We start from the raw sequence: 22,853 nt of genomic DNA on the forward strand, positions 1-22,853 counted from the left end.
TCCCTCTGGAAAGAAGTCTTTGAGCTAGACTATATGTGACAGAAGTGATGCCTTGACCAAATCTTCACACAGCCTCAGCAATCATGTCTATTATGACCAATGATTAAGACAAGACTATTCTGTACATAGTTCACTCATTTTAATTTTGTATTTTCTTGTCTTTTATTTTCTTCAGCTAAATGACAAATAAATTCCTCACAGATTAATAAAGTTCATCTGGATCTGAATTACTCGTGCACTGCCATAGGTGGACTCATAGATCGCTGGAACCCCTGGATGTTTGGAAACTGCAGGTAAAACGCTCCTGTTAACACCAACAACTAAACCCCAAATTATAAATGAGCCACGGGTCTCAGCTTCCCTTTTCCATCTAATATGCTGCGCATGTTGCTTCTATTAAATCAGTAATAACCTTTCTGTTTGGAGGACTTCCTTGATTCTCCCACAATCTTTTTCACAGTGTATCATACAGAATACCTAAAGCCTGGCTTTATCTTACAGTAATGAAGCAGTCTATCAAACAGTATTTCTTTCCCATTTTCATCTCTGATGTATCAATTACTTGTTAAACCGCTTGTGAAACAGGTTTCACTCTGAGACCAGGATGTGTTCAGTAGGTCTGCAGGGACTTGAAAATAAAATATATACTGTATATATTGTGCATATGAATCCCAGTTTAGTGGAAATGCTTATTTTTGCATGGCATTTTCACTGAAAAAATCTATAAATCCCTAAATCCCTAAAATTCTACAGGTGTCTGTACTAAATCATACATTTCCTTCAGGATGTTGGTATCTTGAAAAATATTTTCCTTGAGTCAATAATTCCAGATATGACACTTGGCTGGGTTGTGATTTTTCTAATACTATTCAGCCCTACAGATGTGCCCTCTGTCAGCTTAAATGTGCTGATCCATTCCAAATGCATGATTTATACAATAACAGCCAGACAAACACTGAATTGCATTCAATACAAAATAGTTGTGGTTTATTCTTTTGGGAACAAAAAATGGCAACAACTAAGTGTCACTTCTCATAACCAGCGATATCTACAGGAAAGAAACAACGATGGTTCCTTCTATCAATTACCATTTTCCACCAGGTTAAAACGATAACTTCAAATGTATTTCATGTGGTTTGCCTCGGTGTGCATTTTTCACATTGTCTATTCTGAACATTAAAACGTGTTCATTCAATACCATTTCCCCTCAGTCTTCATGCCTGCAAAGAAAACGTCTGTCCGCCTATTCAATTTCACGGTTGAAAATGCTTTTTTGTTTACACAGCTTCAAAAACACTAGTGTCTGTACAAATTCCTATGAAAAAAAAATAGAAATGACACTTCTAAGGAGAAACAAATAAGAAATATTTCATAAAAGAACATTAACATGCCCGATTGAATCCTAATGTTCTTTTGAAACCATTTCTTGACTTTTTTTTCCTCCTGGTTGGTTCGTCTATTGACACCTTGGATTTTCTTCTCTCTCAAGGGTTACAAAGACAGATCCAGACACAAAATACATTTCCCCAAGAATGACATCCAGTTGTGCGTTGCTATTTTCTGTATCCTCTCTATACTGTTTTTCCCTCAGCTACTTGAAAAATGAAAACAGACACAGATGAAGCAGAGTTCTATATGGGAGTACATGTGTTGTCTTTGTCACTTTGCTGATAGATCATTTTAAAGGGTACTTGTTCTTGGTGGTCCAACTCGGTCTTTAGTCCATGAAGCTTGCTTCAACGTGTGCTTGCCTTGAGTATTTCTACTTGACTGCTGGTAAGGGTTGACAAGGGGTGACCTGTGACTTTAGTGCAATGTTTTCCCAACCTTCTCTGGGAAATTATTTTGATGATTTAGTCCCATATCTGCATTTTGACTAGCCCTTGGTTGTCTTCCCTGGGCGCTTCTAGTTTGTAACTAATAGGCCCGCTTTTTCGTCTTCTTTCGTCCCTCACAGGCCCAAGTGTCCTTAGTTTGGGGGCTTCTTCAACCACTCTACTCCAAGCACTAAGAGCAAAAAGAGGCCTTATGATAAAATAGACAGTTAAAGACTTTGTCTGCACTTCTCCTTTAAGCCTCTGAATTTCCAGACAGCTGGCTCTTATTGGGTTGATGTGTCCAGTTCTTCCTCCCGAACGGATTCCAAATTCCAAACAGGAACTAGCAGGATGTCGAAGGATTTAGGTCGAGTTTTCACACACGGAAAAGAGCACAACGTCAGACCTCACTAAGCCACAGCCAAGGAGTAAAGGGGAGGGGTGTTGTGGTTTTTGTAAACGACAAACATCCACTTCACGAGCCCATCTGTCCCTCTCTTCCATCTCCATCTCCTCCTCTTCCTCCTCCTCCTTCCCTCCATCTTTAGAAGAGACTAAATACAGCAGGTTTGGATGGGGCAGAAGGGGGAGATTAATGGGAGGCTGTAGGTAGTGTAGTAGGTAACAGCAAGGGGAAAGGTTATCCCTGTGTGTTTGAGAGGGGGATCTGTGTATTTTCGGTGTATATGTGTGTGTGTGTATATGCGTGTGTGTCGACGCCTTGCTGCAGGGGCTGTTAGGACTGTTTGAGGCGCTTGCGTGGGGGTCCAAGGAAGGGGCACTGGGCTGAAGCCAGGGAACGATAAGCTTCAGCCACCAAGTGAGGATGGGATGCTACCATGGACTTCCAACCTGCTGTCTCCATCACCTCTGCAGCATGGCTGGAGGACGGGGTGTGGGGAGGACACAAAACAAGAGGAAAAACAAGTTATGTCAGATCGGGAAAATTGGATTTGTGTAATATGCATAATGAAGTAATAATCTGGAGAAACTCTGCAGCGCACACACAAGCTCAGGATTATCATCACACATTTAGCTGAATCAACAGAGCAGGTGACGACAGTAGCAGTGAGGAGTCAGGTTGCCCTGATCCTTCTGAAAAAGACTTGACTGGGATGAATAATAACATAACTCAACGAGGGGACACTTAAAGTTTAATTACTAAATTTAACAGAGACACCAAGACATAAGGCGAGAGGGTGAGACTGAGCCCTGGCATCATCAGTAATGATGCCAAGAGAGAGAAGAAAGAGACTGAGAGGAATAGGAGAACAAGATGTACAGTGGACCCTGTGGATCTGTGAGTCTGTACAGAAGTTGTGGAGCCCTAATTAAATGTGACGATGTGACTTTCTGTGTGTGAACTCACTAGTTGATGAAGTCGACGGCTTGTGTTTTGAGCTGGTCGGCGCTGTGCAGGTCAGCCAGGATGAGGATTTCAGCAGCGTTTTCAACAGACAGACTGGTGCACAGAGCGTCCTCGCACATGACCTTCAGTCTCTCCAGAGCATACTAAAGGAGAGGAGACAAGAAGATGTGTGCACTTTCTTCTTCATCAGTATTCATGCAGTATGTGCTGTGACAGTTCAGGTGGTATCTGCAAATGTTGGTACCGACCTCAAATTATTGTGAACAGATTGGACTATAACTATAAATCCCTACTGTATGATTTTTTTAGGGATAAAACAAAGTACAAAGGCAAAACAAAACAATACAAAAAGAATTTTAACATTAGTTCTTCAATGGGGAGTCAAACGGGAGCCTCAAAATCAGCCTCCTATTTGGTGTCATGGAAGACTGAGATTAATGTGAAAGCACCCAACTGTCTCTAAACATGCAGATAGAGTCATTAGGGGTGTAATGGTGCACATGCATGAATACATGTAGCCTGTGTGAAGAACGCAAACACACCTTAAGTTTCCTCATGAACCTTGAAGCGGAACGCACACAGTATGAGCAGGGTGGCTGCAAGCCGAACCCATGCGCAATATTTGATGTCCTAGATCAGGGGTCGGCAACCTGCGGTTCTTCAGCCTCTTTGTAATGGCTCCCTTTACTGCGGTCAAGCCAGCCGCTACCATTTTTCTTGTGCACTACTCATTGGACAATTACGGTAGATGAGCTGCATGGAGTGAATGTGCCTTCCGGACAACAAAAGTAAGGGCTCATTTATGCTCCACGTTAAAGACGCAGACGGATATGGATGGAGGGTACTGTCCGTCCTTTGTATATTACTCACGTAATTCTGTCCATTTTCCGGGAGCTTCTGGATATGAACCCAGACGGAGAATATGGAGCAGTACAACTGGGAACTGCAGAGGCAGTGTTAAGTTTTGAAGAGAATCATTTCCATAAATAGCGATACTTTTCATAGAGCGACTATATGAGTATGAGTACTGTGTACTTTTGGGGTAATCCAACAACAGATTCCATTCCAAGCAACAAAAGTGTTTTTTCGTCTGAAATAAGCTTTAAGACTTAATTCAATGATGAATAAAATAATTTTTTCCAATAAGTACCTCATGAATTTGGTATATTTGGTTTTAGTACTTCATATACTATTAGCACAAATACTATGAACTACTCTTACCGTGTACTTTTGGAGTAATCACACTCAAAAATCCCTTCCAAGCTCCAAAAGTGTTTGTTTTTTCATCTGAAATAGGCTTTAAGACTAAATTCAATGATGATTAAGATTATTTTTTCCAATAAGTACCTCCCGAATTTGGTATTTTTGGTATTAGTACCTCATATACTATTAGCACAAATACTATGAAATACTTTTATGGTGTACTTTTACAGTAATCATACTCTAGAATCCATTGCACACTGCACTTCTGTTTGTTGTATTCAGTGGTTGTAACAGAAAAAATGTAAAAAAAAAAGATTAAAACTTTTAAAAGTTTATAAGCTCTGTTATTTTTTGCAGCTCCAGACTATTTTTTTTTTTTTTTTTTTTTTTTTTTGGTGGAAGAGGGGGCAAAATGGCTCTTTTGATAATAAAGGTTGCAGACCCCTGTCCTAGATGGACATCTAAGTGGTATGTGCACTATACACACACTGAACGTGACCCAGCATGGCAGCTCAGAGCAGAGTCACAGGTGCAAAGCCAGAGTTGGCAGACCCTCCATCTTCTCTAAGGTCTCTGATTTGGGAGTATTTCGGATTCCCTGTCAGTTATGTCAATGGAGAGAGACAAGCCAACAAAACAAGAGCAGTGTGCCGGCATTGTTTCGTGAAGATTAATTATCTTTAAAGTTTTTTTTTTAATGAAATTGGTCTCCTTCACTGTACCGGAAACATATTGAAAATCTCTGGAACTGAAGACCCCTGTACCGAAAAAATACCAAACCAAAATTTTTCTGCACCATTACTAGGGCTGGGTGATAAAATGATAACGATGTATACCACGCAATAACTCTTCCTCAATAGAAATATGAGACATGCTAAATACAATTTCATTAGAATTCATTTGTCTATGTTTTAACAGACATAAGAACAGCCGATCATAATTAAGTAGCGCCGCACCAGTCACGCTATAGCCACGTCAAGTTAGGTTGACGCACACATCACAGGTGTAAGAGCAGCCGCAGCACACACACTAATGTTTGGGCTGGAGTGGGAGATAATGAGTGCTCCCTCAGGAGAAAATTTGACCGAGAACTCTGGGTTACTGAAAAGTAGGGTGCGGCATAGAAGGTGATAGTCGGACGTTAAAGCGTGTCAAGTTTCATTTTTGGTTTACGCCAGTTATGGTAGTTATGGCAGTTATGGAACGCAACCCCACGTATATACCCCCGGCGTTGTTTTGTGAAGATGGTCTGTTTTTTTTTGTGTTCTCTTTTAAAACTTAAAAGCTTTTGCCTGTTGGTCAGACTTTTAGTTTAGTTTTAAATATATGTACCTGTTTTATTTATTTATCTGAAACAGTTGTATAATGTTCTTCAGCACATCTGTCATGTTCAACCTCTGACAGAAAATAAATCATTTTAATCAAAAATAACCTGATGTCTTCAGAACTAACTTATGAGTAATGGAAAATTTAAGCTTGACAAAAATAGTGATTTCATTTATATCATGATACATATTGATATTGTCTGATATGAAAAAAATTATGATATGATTTTTTTCCATATCTCCCTGCCTTAACCGTTACACCCCTAATTGTCATGTATTACTACAGTGAGTCCTGTATTATCTAAGGCCCTAATTAGTCCAATTACCTTCAGCTGTAGGATTATCTGTAATTCAGAGCACATGCTGCTACTGCTAAATAATGCAGCTCTCCTTGTAAATTAAGTCAAAACTGCAGTAAGATCATTAATAGCAATGTGTGGCTTAGTGTGTATTGGATGGTGAATGGTGTTCAAGTTCACTGATGTACAGGTGGAGTGGGTTACCTTGTCAGCAGCTGCGAGTAAGTCATCAGCCATCTTGTCCAGATTGGGAGCCTTGTCTGTGTAAATGAAGCACATCATCTCTTTGAAAACCTCTGGCTCCACGTCATTGATCTCCACACGGTTCTGAGACAGAAAGGGTTCGATTGAAGAATTTCATGATGACATGTCATAAACTAATCTATAAAAGTAAACAACGTTGGCATGTTGTCATGCTGTTCAGAGTCAGTAATGGTTTTCTTCCTGTTCTACTGATTCCCTCAATGCATCCTCAGAATCACTTCCCATAATGTGCAACAATCCCTCAAATGTGCATTATGTGCATTAAGTATAACTGCAATAATCGTCTGCCCTGATATAACAATGTAATACTTATTCAATATTTATCAAAAATAAATGTACTATTTTTATATGGACCTGGTTCATAGGTATACATACTGTTCTACATAGATATACATACTGTTAATATTGCTCAGATACACATACTGCACTAATTCATATTTTATCCAGTTCTATTTTTTTTATTCTACTAAGCTCTATTCTTATGTTATTTTGTTAAATTGTACATTTTTTAAATGATATTTTCTCATCTTCTTTTTAGTTTTTGTAATTTTATATTCACGCTATTCTTATTTCTGCAGCACTGGTGTTTGTAAATATTGCTGCACTGACTGGAGTTGCGTTCCTAATTTCATTGTACACACAATGACATTAAAGGCTATTCTATTCTATTCTATTCTATTCCATATTAAAGACCAAATAAGTTTGTTTCAACTCAATCTGTATAACATCTTTTATGGTATTACAACAATAATTACAAACCAATTATGATTCACACATTCAATCTAATTATCGTCTACTATATGTGCTTTTATTGTCACAGTATTATGTTCTTCCATTTATACAGATTGTACTTTGTCCTTGTTTTTAAAAGCATTTGGGCAGCATCTCCAGCCATTTCATTTCTTACAGTCACATGTGCACAAATGGAAAAAAGCAATTCTGTGCTTCTGAAACGTTGTCAGTGAAGGATGAATCCTAACCCTCATGTACAACAGGACAATTTCATTTCAGGTGGGCTATCATTCAGTTTCACTAAACAGTTCTGTGCTATTGCCATCCCACACCACACAATCTTTCACTCACTTTAACCCCTTGATACAGCTGTGAAAATCTGAACCATTGAACCACCATCGGCAAAATAAATTGAATTCTAAGAAGAAAAAAGGTTTGGGCCTTGGGCTTGGGCTCACCTTTTTGCTCTCTTCCATCTCATGTTCAAACATGGCACTGAATACAGGGGAACGTGCTGAAGCCAACAAAATGGAGACATATTTTAACAGGGGGACATTCATTCATTTGTAAGTAATTCAGGAAGCAAACAAAGTCAGACAGAAAGCTATGAACACACAGAATATCCAAACATAGTAAAGCATTTGAAACTGGCTGAAAAAAGGTACGGTGACACATGGGGTGTGTCTCGCTCATGTCTGTACCTGCCAGGATGGCTTTGTGGGCCTGAAACTCCTGGCCAGCCACACAAAGGGAACAGTCAGTGAAGCGTGAGTTCTCCCAAAGGCCCCCGAGCTCATCTGCTAACCGGCAGTCAGGCACCTTCACCATGTTCATCGTGTTCTGCCCAGATATGTTGACAGAGTCTTGTACCACACTCACCTGAGGAAAAGAAGAAATCACAGCATGACTCCAAAAGTCTGCATTTGGGCTCAAATAATCTTTGAGCTAGTCACTCTTGGCTGAATACCAACGCTGGGAAGATTACTGTGGAAATGTAACCAGTAAGAGTAGTAGTTCCAATGTTAAAATGTAATGTAACTCACACTCTGTAACGACTTCAACAAAAAAAGTCGCTGACAGGCTGAGGCCGGCGCTTTCCTTTGTCTGACACGCTTAACGGAAAAAAAATCACTGCGATACGAAAATAGGTTTAAGTTTTTATTAATAGAAAAAATGTATAATAAACTTATAAAACTGTGCATAAACTCATAATTAAAATGATCACAACGATCAAAGCAAATAGTGGTCAACAAAAAATACAGCATCCCCTGTTCACCCTCTCTCTCCGTCTACACAGGTGAGCAGGTACCTATATTAACACCTCTGCCCATATCTGTGACCTACTTATTCCCTCATTAACGTGATCACACAAAACCCTAAATAATAGGCCTGTAACGGTACACGTATCGAACTGAACCATTTCGGTATGCACCTGTTCAGTTCGGTACACAGCTGTACCGAAATGGCACAGTATGATGAGACAAAGAAAAAGGAATGAAAGATGTCGTTCGATGCGGAACTTTAAATCCGCGCAAGTTTCACATGGACATATTGAAGGAGCACACATTGACCCAAAATATGAAATAGCAGTTGATATAAGGTTAAAAAAAAAACAACAAATATGATGTGAACCTGGAAGGAAGAGACTGAAGACCCTCCACCATCAATACAGTCCAGTTTGGATTAGTTCAGGTTCAGGTGAAAGACAACGAGGAAAGAGACATTAATAGGACGGACGTTGTTTGGCCCCTAGGAACTACGGTAGTTCTAAAACACTTATACTAGCTCTGTCTGTCTGTCTATCACGCACACTGTGTAATAGAGGAATAAACAGAACGTTGAAAGTATGCAAAGTTTCACTTTCATTTCATGACAGCGTTCGTTACGTCGTTATGGACAGCACCCCCAGGTATATAACTGCACATCCCCCCCCACCCCGACAAAAAAAAAAAAAAAAATCCCCCGTGCACACAGGCACACACAAATACACACAGTGTCCTAAACAGTTTGTTCTCTGTCCTAAAATAAATAATTTGGTTCATTGTGTTGTCAATGTTTATCTTCAGTTTGTTTAAACAGAATACCAGTTTACCCTCTTGTTAATGTTGCATTTCATGTGGAATTTTTTTGTTATTTTCTGCAGAATGTGAACTGACAGAACTGTGATTAGATTTTTCTTGTTTGTTCGAAACTACCTTTCAGGGAAAAGTACAATACTAATATTTAAAATACATTTAGTAATATTAATAATTTATTTTATTTTCTATTTGATTTGTAGCAGCAGAATTATATTATTCCTGTTTTTCTATGTTCTATTGTCTCCAAAAATTGGGGGAAAAATGTTTAAAAAATTCATAAATGCATTAATAGACATTTTGAGGGGTTTTCTTTCTTCCTGTACCGAACCGTGGCTTTGAGAACCGAAAACGTACCGAACCGAAAATTTTGTGTACCGTTACAGGCCTACTAAATAATATCATAAACAATAACAAACCCCAATACTTAAACCCTCATACCCCTAGAAAATAAATCTAAATTAATTCATGGCTCCTACACACTTAATTACTTTTCTACCAAAGGTTTTAAATGCGGCAAAAAAAACACAAAAGTCCTAAAAACACACATTTTAACACTGTACACTAATGATAGAGCCCTTCTCTGGTTTCAGGAGGAAAATACTGTTGAATTTTCAGCACTGAAGCTGGTCGGCTGGCTAAAATGTTTGATAACTGCAATTTCATTTCATACTGTCTTCTGAGTTTATTACACTCACCACTGCTCCTTGTATTCTCTGTTAAACTGGCCTTCTCTCCACACTCAGATAAACTCACTGGTTCATTTTCATCTACAAGACTCTAATTGGGAAAACCATGTCATATTTACAGTCGCTGCTTAACATTCATACTAGAAGTCGTACTCTGCGTTCTAGCAGCTGCATCGATCTCCTCATACCCGAAGCCTGCACCTCCTTCAACTGCTCCTCTTTTCAGACTTTAAAGCTGAGCTCTTTCATTCCACTTTCCTCCGTCGAAGACTCTATACAGCCATTACTACAGAATCACTGCACTTGCTTTTGGCCATTTTGCTTTTTAATACATTTCCCCACATACACTGTATCTGTTTCTTTTAGCACTAGTGCGACATGTAAAACTGTATTATCTGTTTTTATATTCTTACTGCTAAAAACTAGTCGTTTAAAAAATATATCACTGTAAATACCATAAATAATACTCTCTTTCAGCACCCTTATGGCCTGTTATGTAACTTGTAACTTTGTTTTGGATTTTTTTTCTGTTTTATCTGCCTTCTTTACGACCTCTTTCCTGCCTCGTCATTGTATATGAGAACTGGTTCTTAACTGACCGACCTGGTAAAATAAAGGTTAAATAAAATATTATGTAATTTAATTACATACAGTAACTGGCAATTTAATTACATAACTGCTGAATGATGTCTAGTTTAAGCCCACCAGGACAAAGCAGCATACCTCACAGAAGAGTGTGAGCTTATCGTCAGGTAGAAGACCGTTGGCTTCATCTAGGAGGAAGTCTCTCCGGATGAACTTTTTAAAACCCCAGTCTTTCCCCTGGACAAAGCGATATGCTCTCTGGCTTTCTGCAGATAGAAACATACAGAAGTCATACTGTAAGTAACTTCAACCATAACTCCAATCAGCATGAACAATACAACTGAACAGAAATGTAATCTTACAGAGTCAGGCTTCTGTTCCAGTTAAAATGCTGCGTTTCACTCACCCATGGCTTTGGTCTCCTCCCCCTTGGCATTTAGGATGGAGAACTTGAACTTGGCGCGTACCTCAGCCTTTGGACAGCTGACCAGCAGCAGATAGAGAGACAGGTAATCTTTACTCTCTTCATCCAGGCCCTTTGGATTCACTCGCAAACACCTGGCGAAGGTAGAAATATAATACTGATAAAGTACAACTGCAGAAGGTAACACAATCTACCTGACGTTACTGATTTGGAAAAAAAATGTCGATATATTGTCTTATGTGAGGTATTTTATTTAACTTGAGACCAAAGCAGACAATGTTTTTATTTTTACATACACCAGGAATAAGATGTGCAAATGTAATTCATTTAACATAGTATTTCTATGTAAAAGTCATAAGGTGAATAATGACAAAGTGACATTCAGGTAACTTTCTTTATCATCTTTTCATAGTCTTGGAGAGTATTCACATGGCTTTGTCTATAAATCTTGGTTACGAGGCTATTATTTCTGTCTATAATCTAAAAATAACAGGTTTTAAAAAAGGATTAGACCAGACTTGTTAGTTATGTTAATTTAACTGACTTTGCCCATTGACAACAGAAGGGTGTATGTGTTTTTCAAGTGGCTCCCAAGTGGTTTACTAGAAAAATATTGACTGTTTTCTTGTTCTGCTGCAGCAACAAAATTATGACAAATGGCACGACAGATAACACAGACGGATGACAAACAAAATAGCAAAAGGCACAGGACGTAAGAGATAAATTGCACCAAGGTAAGTGAAAAAATTCTTAATGCTTTTCCAGTTAAGCTTTGAGACAAAATGATGATGGACAGGTAGACCGAGGGACAGACAGACATGCCACATTATATAACAAGCAATAATAAGGATTACAACATCTGCAGAACTAATTTTAAAGGAATTCTATTTCTAGAAGTTAAGCTAAAGTTTTTAGACTATAATTCCACATATATCACTTTTCCCACCCACCATTTCAGCTTGTCATTGGCCCCAGAGGAGAAGGTGGAGCTCTTGATAACCTCGCCCATCTCCTCACGACAGAAGCTGAAGTTGTTGATGGTCCACATGTAAGAGAACTTCACCACTTTGATCTGAGGGGAAAAAAACAAAAAGAAAATACTGAATAAAACTTAAGATACCCTTGATGTGTTGGAAGTTAATGAACAGATTAACAGTGTGATGTCACCTGTGTGTAGCACCAGCTTTCAGCCACAGGCCCGCTGGACATTTCCGCAGGGGGAGGGGGACTCGGGACTCTTGACATTGCCAGCGTGACAGAAGGTGTCAGGGGCAAGAGGGTTAGGAGGAGGATCCGTCACTTGCACTCGTCAGTGTTCAGCCCTAAAATCCATCTGCATCAGTACATGCCAGATGGAAGCAGTTTGCCCCCTAGAAACAGACATGCGGGAATTATTAATCAATCAGACCAGCATTTAAAATTAATCACCCCCAAAGTTGCACCCAAAAGTCTACCAATGCAGGCACTCACACACACGCCTCATGCAGAAAACCACTCTTTATTCATTAGGATGCAACACACAGGAGCTGTATTTTTCATTAATCCAGTTAAGCCTGGATATGGTTTAAATCATGTGGCCTCGCTGCCTGCTATTGAGGTTTGTTGTGTTGGGGTTAGATGAATTGTCCCTGACTCACTGGGGGACAGCAGGAGATCGATGGCCCATGCCTGTTGTGAGATCAATAGCCAGTGTGATTGCAATTAAGTCTCCGAAATGAACTGTAAATAAACAAGGTGGCAATGGGCCTCTTAGGATGGTGGTGCCGTAGGTTTGGGGTATGACTGGCCCCACATAAGGTCCCAAAATGACCTTCATTCATAGTCACGGGTCATGCAGATCTGTACTGCACACTAGCCTCCCCCAAATACAAAACAAAACCTCGTCAACGTACATTTCATCTAGGGGTGTGCAGGGTGGGGAAGCAAAATTTACAATGAACATTTAGTTGTTTTTTCTCAGCAGGCACTACGTCAATTGTTTTGAAACCAAACATATATTGATGTCATAATCATACCTAACACTATTATCCATACCTTTTCAGAAACTTTTGCCCATATGAGTAATCAGGAAAGCAAACGTCAAAGAGTGTGTGATTTGCTGAATGCACTCGTCACACCAAAGGAGATTTCAAAAATAGTTGGAGTGTCCATAAAGACTGTTTATAATGTAAAGAAGAGAATGACTATGAGCAAAACTATTACGAGAAAGTCTGGAAGATACTATTAAAGAAGAATGGGAGATGTTGTCACCCGAATATTTGAGGAACACTTGCGCAAGTTTCAGAAAGCGTGTGAAGGCAGTTATTGAGAAAGAAGGAGGACACATAGAATAAAAACATTTTCTATTATGTCAATTTTCTTGTGGCAAATAAATTCTCATGACTTTCAATAAACTAACTGGTCATACACTGTCTTTCAATCCCTGCCTCAAAATATTGTAAATTTTGCTTCCCCACCCTGTATATCAGCAAGAATCTGGTGATACAATACAAATCCCAATACAAGGATCATGATACACTATATCACGATATGTCATAATGCTGTTAACAAGGTGATATTTTTTGTTGGTTTTGTTTCAGTTTTTAAAAGATGATTTCCTGAAAAAAATTTAATTACACCAGAAATATTCACAAATACTAAACAAATTTTTATTTGATCAGAAAGGCTCTAATGTTATATCACAAAACTTTCCACTGTAAAAATTTAAGTGCAAGACTTGGATAAATAAAGTTTTAGAGTTTTAAGATCTGACATTACCAGTATAAAAAGCACAAACAAAAATAAATAAATAAATAAAATTGTGTTTTACAGACATTACAGTTTAAGATCCTGCTCAAATGCTCATATTCTATTAGTTGTGAAAAGAAAACATAGTGTATGTCTTCCAACATCATAACATCATTTTTGTGCCATCCCAACATCTGCCTCTTTCAGACAGTAAAAAGTGCTTTTAGGATGCTTGACATAACCATTATTTTAACAAAACAGTGTCATCAATTTAAAAAAAAAAACTACATGCATGACCTGCAATATCACAATATTAATTTTTTTTTAGTATATGAACTGAGCAAATACCCACGTGAATATATAAATAAAAGAGCTAGTAGGATTCACAAAAAATACAAACAAAAACAAAACCAAGAAACAAAAATTTACCTCCACCATGCCTGCATTTGAATAAATACCTAAAAATATTGATACAGTATTTTTTAATATCAATACAGTATCGTGAAATGACATGTTGCAATGAATCACGGAATCGGTATTGTCTTACATCCCTAGTGCAGACTGGGGAAAAATTCAGCAGTCATAGATATTTTTCAAGGTCAAATTCAAGCACTTTTCAGGGTAATTTTCAAATTTTTCAAGCACAGCACCTTATCACTGGGATCAAATACATGTCTGCAGGAACCCATATACTCGTGATTATCTTTTCACTTTTATCACAATGATGTACAATGTATTATGCTATAAATATCTAAAAAATTTTTGTTTCATAATAGCAAAAAGTTTACAAATTGAAGGAGAACACAAACTTTTATCCACCAAATAGGGAAGCCACTTGGCATTCTTCAGGCACACTCGCACCCAGAAAAAAAATTAAGATAAAAATGTATCTGGAGTCAACCTGAGAGCATTTGGTAATTTTCTTTTTTGACATAAAGTTTGGTTTTTCAAAATGTATCACCTCTCTGTAAGTAGCTTTGGCTTGGCATCTAACCTGGTAGAGATAATATAAAAAATAAATAAATAAATAAATAAATCACATCTGAGTTACAATTGCAAGCACTTAAGCACTGAAATTGAAGAACTTTCCAGACCTTGAAAACACAACACTGAAATTCAAGCATTTTCAAGGATTTCAAAGAAAAAAAACTACTTTTGTATGGTGTTGGGCCACCAGATACAAACTGAACAGATTCAATACTCTTTAGCATCAGTTCTGTAAGTCTCTGGAATCTACTAAAGGTATGAACACCATTCCACAAATTATATTCCCTCATTTGTTTTTTTAATCACAGTGGTGGGGACTACTGTCCAATACTGGGCAGAGAAGAAACAATGAATTCTCATAATTGGCCGCACTGTTGTTACGTGTGCACATACAATAAAATACACTGTCCCTACAGGTTTCTACAAATTTATTTAAGACTTTTTAAGACTACTTAGAACAGAATTTAATGGCTATTTCATGGTCATACTGGCAAAAATTCAGGACTCCTCAAATTTAGGAAAATGTATTTATTTACTCCAACGCCTTGATTCCCACTGTTTAGAGTCATTTCTCACAGGGGGCTGCAAAGTTAGCGATAATTGGTTCCTAATTTCAATATTAATTGTCAGGTTGGAACGGGTGGAACTGAGAACACCAACGTTACTTTCTTTCCAGTTTGGACATTTCCCAAACACATTTAAACACAACACAGCAAACATGTTTATGACAACATAACTTAAGACCTACCATGTCAAATTTTATACCTTTTACTGACATTTTTTATGGTATTAAATGCAGATTTGTACATTTAAGACTTTTTAAGACCCAGTGGGAACCCTAAAAATATCAGTCCAAAAGATCTGAGTTTGATTCAGACCTGGGCTGTAATTTTTTTTTACTTTTTTATGTCAAAGCATGACACATGATTGGATGTCAGTTGTTCCAGTATCTGTTTCTTAACTCTCAACATTCGTAACCCATCTGAACATGGACTATTCAACCCTGACATCTACTGTGTCTCTCAAGAATATGAACCGAAGCAGTGACCATTAAATGCCACAGTAATATTTCATCCATTTCATAAATCTCTGATGTTGGTCCACACAGGGAGATGCCAAAACAGCTCAATGCCACTGCTAAAGCTGCACAAGGACACTTTCTAATATTACTATACTGTTGCTAGTGTGTAAGGATGTTCTGCCCAGTGCTGGACACCGCCTTAACACAATGCCAGATTTACAAGCCTTTTCCATTTTGCTGCAAGGTCAGTCACTGAACAATGCAATGTATTCCACCTAAACACTCCTATATCATATTGGTCAGTTTCATTCTGGAGGCTCATGCAGTTAATCTGGGGTCAAATTCCATATTCAGCTCGCTCTCTATATATATTCTGTTCTCTATTTCATCAGTTCTCTAACGCTCCATCCATCTCCACCTCAAATCCCCAGAGACTTTAACATCTTTATCCATAAATTGCGTTTGGGTTAAAAGGCAGTGTAACAAAACAGGGAGTCTAGCTTTGTGGCTCTGAGGAATGACACTGACAAAAAAATATTAAAATTATAACAGACTCAAAAACAATATATATCTGAAGAATAGATGGTGACATTTATGGCTGATAAATGGTTTAGAATGTGTTTTCCTGGTGGGACCGAGGCCCCTGTAAATGAGTAGGATATTTTTCAATGCCACATACATGAAGCACCAACAAATCTACACTTGACTTTTTTTCCTCTTCAGTTTATTCTGATTATACCAAGACTATACGGGTTAGCACTTTAATTGACTTCTCCCAAGTCTTTAATTTTCCTACAGTGAACTTTGACCTGAGCACTTCAACACTTAACAAAATACATTTACATGCACAAACATATTCCATTGCACGACTTATTCCAAATCCAGCACTTTCTGATAAAGGTACATAAAATAGGCCAGTATTACTCAGCTCATTCAGAATGTGTGACTCAAATGGGGTTTTTACAGTTGAAGCAACACTTGTCTGTTTACTGTTAATTCTGTGCATTGTACACAACAAATATTTGACAGTTTGCAAGACTAAGGTATACAGTTGTCCTCAATATTATTCATACCCCTACCATTTTTTTTATTTTGTGATGAAATGAATGAGTTTCATCAAGTTTGTTTGTGACTTATATGTGATACATAAGTGAGGGAATAACAACAAATGATACTTGAAGAAATACTTTATTTCAGGAGTATTTTATTATAGATTTCTAAAAAAACGCCATGTTCAAAATTATTCATACCCTAGGTTTACTAAGTCCAATGTCTTTCCTTAATAGTCAACAGAGTAGTTTTGGTTCTGGATGATGGTTCCTGTAAGTGTCCACAAACTCTTTTTTATGTCTCCTGGATGACAATGTGAAAGCATCTGCTGAGAAACTCCAGATTGGTCCTGACTGGACGTCCCTGCAGGACAATGACCCCAAGCATACCACCAAGGTAGTGCAGTAGTAGTTCAAGAACATTGAACAGTCAAAGTCCTGACCTAAATCATACAGAGAATCTGTGGAGGGAGCAAAAGACCAGAGTGATGGGTAGGAGACCATCCAACCTGACCCAGCTGGAGGCTTTGGCCCAGGAAGAGTGGACCAAAATCTCACAGGAGATATAAGAGAGGCTGTGGACACTAACAGGAACCATCATCAAGAACCAAAGCTACTCTATTGACTATTAAGAGAACACATTGGACTTAGTAAACGTAGGGTATGAATAATTTTGAACATGGCTTTTTTTTTGGAAATCCATTAATAAAATACTCCTGGAATAAAGTATTTCTTCAAGTATCATTTGTTGTTATTCCCTCACTTTGTTTGCGACCTATCACATAGGTCGCAAACAAACTTGACGAAGCTCATTCATTTCATCATAAAAACAAAAAATAAATAAATAAATCACAAAAAATGGCAGGGGTATGAATAATTTTGAGGACAACTGTATACGGCCAACAGAGAAAATAAACATAAACACACCTGCTTATAAAGAACTTGCATATTAACTGGTTTTTGAAAATGCAAAAATATTACAATGCCACCATAAATGTGGACAATGTGATCAAAAAGGTTTCTGTGGCAAAACTTTGTCGGTTGATATTGATAATTTTCATAATGATAGCCTAATTATTTCTTCAAAGTTTAAAGGCTGACTTTGATTGAAAGCTGAAGAAAACAGTAGACTCATGACAATTATAATGATGCGTTTGTTCAGCATCAATATATACATAAGCAAAAAGTACAAAAACTAAACATTTTAACTGTTTTAGATGACAACATAAAAAATAAACCTCTTAAAACTGTACTTATCACAAAAATTTTATTTATCTGATCATTATCTGTGAAAATTATTATGGCTTCATCTTGAGGCCTTATGTCTACACTGATGTGAGAATGAGCAGCCAAATGTAAACACATCTGTGATTTCACAAATATCACCATGAGTCTGTTTACTTGGTTATGAAGGTCAATGTCATCAAATCTAAAATATTGTACAAGGGAGATTTTCTTTTTACCTGCACTGTTGGTGTCCACTTCACCTGGTTTCCACACCAGACAGTCAAATGACCATTCACTAAAATATTTTACTGAGAATTAATTATGGCTAGATGCAGAGAAAAAAAGTCTTGTTCTCACAAAGTTAAAGTGTAACTAATATCACATCATTGTCCTTATAAGTACTTTTATTCCAGTCTTGCTTCAAGTTGAGACACAAGGATTAATATGATCTAAACTAACCTTGACCAGTATCTGTTGTGCTGCTGAAATTATTCACTGTTCCAATTATATTCCGGAGTCTAGCCAACACAAAACAATCTATAACAGGGGCTTAGTTCAGCCTTGTTCCAAGGATTGTTTTCGAAGTGTTCAATGAATGAAGGACTGACCAATCTTCCTGATTCCTCAACAGCAGCAACTGGTAAGATGGAGTAAGACACTGGAAATGGAAAAACGGGTGTTGGGAGAGAAAATGAAAAGTATAGTGATAGAGAAGCCAAATGGAAAAACAGGTGGCAAATGAAAGATGGGCCAGCAGACTGCAGGACCATTTGAAGAGATAAATTGCCACAAAAAGAGGTGAGATGGAAGCAAAAGAAAATCAAACTGAGGTATGAGAGAGAATCTGACACAGATTTGTGGACAGGTGGATGAAGATGTAAAAGCACACTGAAATTAAATCTAAGGCCTTACTGCTTTTACAAACTAAGTTCATTCTCTAGAATCCATCCCTTAGACTGACACATGGAAATTAAGCACATATTTAATTAAGTAACAACCAACAGCAACCAAACTCTGGACGATCCATAGGTCAGCTGTACCTTCGCTTTAGTTTATAAAACAAAGAAGCAGAGGCCAAAGGCAGGGCTATAAATCCTAATAGTTATCAGCTGAACTTTCATCAGATCTATACACTTATCAGCAGGCAACTGTTACTATCTATGTTCAATATTTTGAGCAACTATTTCAGTCTTGAGAGAGTTTTTAGAACTTCTATTAATGTAAGTCATGTTGAGAGTTGCCTGAACTAAATTGTCAGTAATGTGAGCAAAACACAGGCACAAGAAGGTCAAGAAAATGCCCAAGAATATGAACCTGTAGGTTGAAAAGTCTAATCCTCCAACATCTCTGAAATCATGTATTAATGTATATCTGTAGAGATATGGCAAATAAGGTGCAGTTATGACCACACTGTTTTTTACCAGCATTTCATTTTCCTGACCTAAAAAAAAGGGGAAAAGAAAAATCAATCTCTGCCCTAAATTAAAGACTGGAGGTATAGAAGCATTTCAGACGGCAATTTCCAAGGGGGAAGAAAAAACTGCAGCCCTTGTCGAGCTGTCAGAGAACACAATGTCTATTTCCAAAGCGTTGGTCTTTGAGGACTGCAGTAAGCCACAGACAAACCTTAAAACTATAATTGGTACAGTGACCAGGGATCGATTGCACAGCGTGTGTTGGTCCTCTATGGGAGTGATTTCATATTCTGCCCTTGGTCACTGTGCTCCTCCTTTCCTAAAAACTCAATCTCAGAGAGGTATGAACTATTGATTTTGTTACAGCGATCAGCTTGCCTGCCTCTCATCCCTGACTTTGTGCAGACCCACAATTATATTGGAGGGGATTTGACAGGGCAAAAAAGCATCAGCACACAGGCCTCACCTCCTGCCTGTACTTCCTCCATAAAACCCTCCTCACTTCACCAGGCACGGGAGGTTAAAGAGAGGAGAGACCTCAATGCATATCTAATGTCTCCAGTCACCTGGTTCACACCAGGACCAACAGTTACACTTGACGTGTTGACCTCCAAGAGCAGACAATCCTGCAGGGGAAGAAATACTGCAAGTAGCCACAACACTTACATGGGATTTTTTAAAACAACAATAACACTACATCATCATTATCAGTTAAAGCAAATAATGATAAAGTCTCATGATTGCAATCATTTTTAGATAAAAAATCAAATATAAAAAAAGCCTGCAAAGATATTTATTTTGACTTGCCAGGCACACAGGCTAGCTTATTGTTATGTAACAAAGTACACTATGTTAAAAGGCCAAATGCTGTGTGGCTAACTTCGAGTCATTACACTCCAATCCCATATGCATGCTCAACTAAACTACATTACAATCTAAAAAGATAAGCAATCAATTAAACTGCATGTTCTCTCCAATGACACAGGCACTGAACATTATCACTGAAAATCACTCACAACTATTGTTTATCATTAACAGTACATTTATGTAAATAAGGGTTATGGATTTAAAATACACTAATAAAAGACACAGTTGAAAATATTAGATGGTTTGGACCTAACAGTGAAAATGTTCTGAGAGCTTTAGGCTATGTACCTCAACCTACACACACTAATACACAAACAATGACAAAAACGGTTTTATGATTCTTCCACATACTTTTGCATCAAAGCAAATAGACTAAATTGTGATGTTCATCAAGTATCTTTTTTTCTGTACTATTATACTGGGTTAATTCCAGCTGTTTCACTAACCTATCAGTGGCCAAATTTGTTCTGATAAGTTGACTGAACTTAATTAACCACCAGAACTAAATACATTAATAACATGAGCATCTTTAAGCATAATAAAACCACATTTCACTAGCTCTTATGGTTTACAGACTGGATCTAATGTAAAAACATAAGGGCCCAAAACAGAATTACCCCTCACACATCATCTCGTTTGTGGCATCTGTTTCAATCATGAGACATAAAACACTCTGTCGACCCGTCATCTCGACATACCTATATTGAACATATATCTGTTTAGTTAACCAGCTACTCTTACAATGTCATCAGATAATGTGAGGAACTGGAACTCAACACTTTGCGGATCAGCAGTCTGTGGCAGTGGTAGGTAACCTGCTATCAATATATTTATGTAATCGACAACAAAATTATATTTCGGATTGCCTCTTGACTGTAGACACCGGAACAGACCAGGTGGATAGTGGAGAAACATCCAGTTCGGCGACTACAGTGACTGATTCCGTTATAATAATTCAATAGTGTAAATAATCTGGATAATCATACGATAGCATGCTAGCTAACCCGATCGGAGCTTGATGGCTGCTGCTTATTCGTGTAGTAGCTGACTAGCGTTAAGCCAAACAAAAAGGTCGGGAAATTGTCGCAACAATTACCCCAGCGACACGACATAACGATCATTACTGTATGACTTAAGTCTTTAGTCCTTATATTACGACAATGTTTTATTTGACGACAGACTCACCTTTAATCGGTTAAGTTATACTGATTGTTGTCCGGGATCTTCTGTTGTTGTTAGCTAGCAGGCTAGTGTTAGCTGTCTGAGGAACTGGCAGATCCGATCAGTACTGTCTCGCAAAGAGCGCCCCCTGCTGCTTTGGAGTAGTATTTACACACCTCGAATCAACTTAGAAAGCATTTCTGTCCACTTATCTATCATTCATATCTATCATATCTATCATCTATCATTCAATATTTATAAGATATAGGGTGCATACCTAATTATATAAATGAGCTTAACATATTTGCCATAGCTCCTTTCCCTGCCCGCAGTTTGTAAAGTTGAAAATTCTCCTTCATTATTCAGGGTTCCTACAGGTTCAATTTAAGACCTTTTTAAGATTACTTAGATTAGAATTTAATGCCCATTTCACATACATACTGGCAAAAATTCACAACTCCTAGAACTGAGGGAAACATATTTCTGTACATCAGCAGAGATTATGATCACTTCTCACCGGGGGCTGCAAAGGTGGCGATGATTAGTTCCTAATTTCAATATAAATTGTTGGGTTGGATATCCAGATTATACAAAGGGTTTATGAGTAAAATAACATATTCTACACAATATGTGAAAATCAAATGGGAAAAGGACAGCACCACTATTATTACTGATGAAGAATGGCAAGGTTACTGTACATCTGTGTGGAAATGCACAAACTCATATTCTTGGAGGGAATTCAATTGGAAATGCTTGATTAGGTTTTTCATTACTCCTAAACAAAAAGGCCACTGTTGCGGGGAGGAGCTTAAGTGCTGGAGACAGTGTGGAAGCCAAGATGCCAATCACTGGCACATATTCTGGGACTGCCCAAACATAAAACAATTTTGGAAGGATATACACAAAAATATAGAATATATACTTAATGCTACCTTACCTTTTGAATTTGCCATCTTAATTATGGGAAAAACTGAAATTTTAGTGAACAATACCTGCTTGTATAGAATTTTAATAACTGCTGGCAAAAAGGCTGTGACCAGGCACTGGCTCCAACCTGAACCACCTAATCTGGAAAAATGGGTTGATATTGTGAATGAAATTTACCAGATGGAAAGACTAACCTTCTCCCTTTGATTACAAATGAACAAATTTTCAAATCTATGGTCAAAGTGGATATTTTTTGTTTACACTTAACAAACACAATCTGTTGGAACCCTAAATGTACAAGAAATGACAATATAATGACAATGTATCTGGAATTGTCTTGTTTTTTGTGTAATTAATTAATTCTACTTTTCATATTTTATTTTTTTTATTTAGAGAGAGGAGGTCAAAGTCTCTTGGTCTTTCGTATGTGTTTTCTTTATGTAACAATACATCCATTGTTCACTGTTCAATTGTTTTGTTTAACAAAAAAAAAACCTGAAATGTTGAGAATGGAAAGATTGGTCATATACTTGTTACGTTACCACAATGTAATTTAAATGTATGTTGAACTTTTCTCAATATTTCCAAATAAAAATCTGAAAAAAAAAAAAAAAAATGTTGGGTTGGAATGGGTGGTACTACACTGAACAAAAATATAAATGCCACACTTTTGTTTTTGCTCCCGTTTTT

General features: G+C 37.7%; 1 protein-coding gene across 3 annotated transcripts; it reads right to left on the minus strand.

The window, feature by feature from the left end:
• Window positions 1-960: 960 nt before the first annotated feature.
• Window positions 961-21,371, minus strand: spop (speckle type BTB/POZ protein). Of its 3 annotated transcripts, XM_030121557.1 has the most exons (11): window positions 21,261-21,355; window positions 19,675-19,834; window positions 11,950-12,152; window positions 11,733-11,854; window positions 10,765-10,916; window positions 10,497-10,624; window positions 7,711-7,888; window positions 7,468-7,523; window positions 6,218-6,340; window positions 3,187-3,329; window positions 2,554-2,698 (listed from the first exon to the last, which is right to left on the minus strand). In XM_030121557.1, the coding sequence occupies exons 3-11, from the start codon at window positions 12,025-12,027 to the stop codon at window positions 2,554-2,556; spliced, it is 1,125 nt and encodes a 374-aa protein (XP_029977417.1). In that variant the 5' UTR covers window positions 12,028-12,152; window positions 19,675-19,834; window positions 21,261-21,355. The 3 variants fall into 3 exon arrangements, with proteins under 3 accessions (XP_029977419.1, XP_029977417.1, XP_029977416.1); XM_030121556.1 differs by lacking the exon at window positions 19,675-19,834 and having other exon boundaries at window positions 21,261-21,371; XM_030121559.1 differs by lacking the exons at window positions 19,675-19,834; window positions 21,261-21,355 and having other exon boundaries at window positions 961-2,698; window positions 11,950-12,027.
• Between the last annotated feature and the right edge of the window lie 1,482 nt (window positions 21,372-22,853).

The sequence above is a fragment of the Sphaeramia orbicularis genome, chromosome 19 (assembly GCF_902148855.1).
Source record: "Sphaeramia orbicularis chromosome 19, fSphaOr1.1, whole genome shotgun sequence".
In the NCBI taxonomy this organism is placed as follows: domain Eukaryota; kingdom Metazoa; phylum Chordata; class Actinopteri; order Kurtiformes; family Apogonidae; genus Sphaeramia; species Sphaeramia orbicularis.

Excerpts from the sequence above, each read along its gene's own strand:
- spop (XM_030121559.1), bottom strand. The coding sequence starts at position 12,027 with ATGTCAAGAGTCCCGAGTCCCCCTCCCCCTGCGGAAATGTCCAGCGGG. Across the intron at positions 11,855-11,949 it reads AAAGCTGGTGCTACACACAG|ATCAAAGTGGTGAAGTTCTC; the intron begins GTGACATCACAC and ends TTTTCCCCTCAG. Across the intron at positions 10,917-11,732 it reads GCCAATGACAAGCTGAAATG|GTGTTTGCGAGTGAATCCAA; the intron begins GTGGGTGGGAAA and ends TACCTTCGCCAG.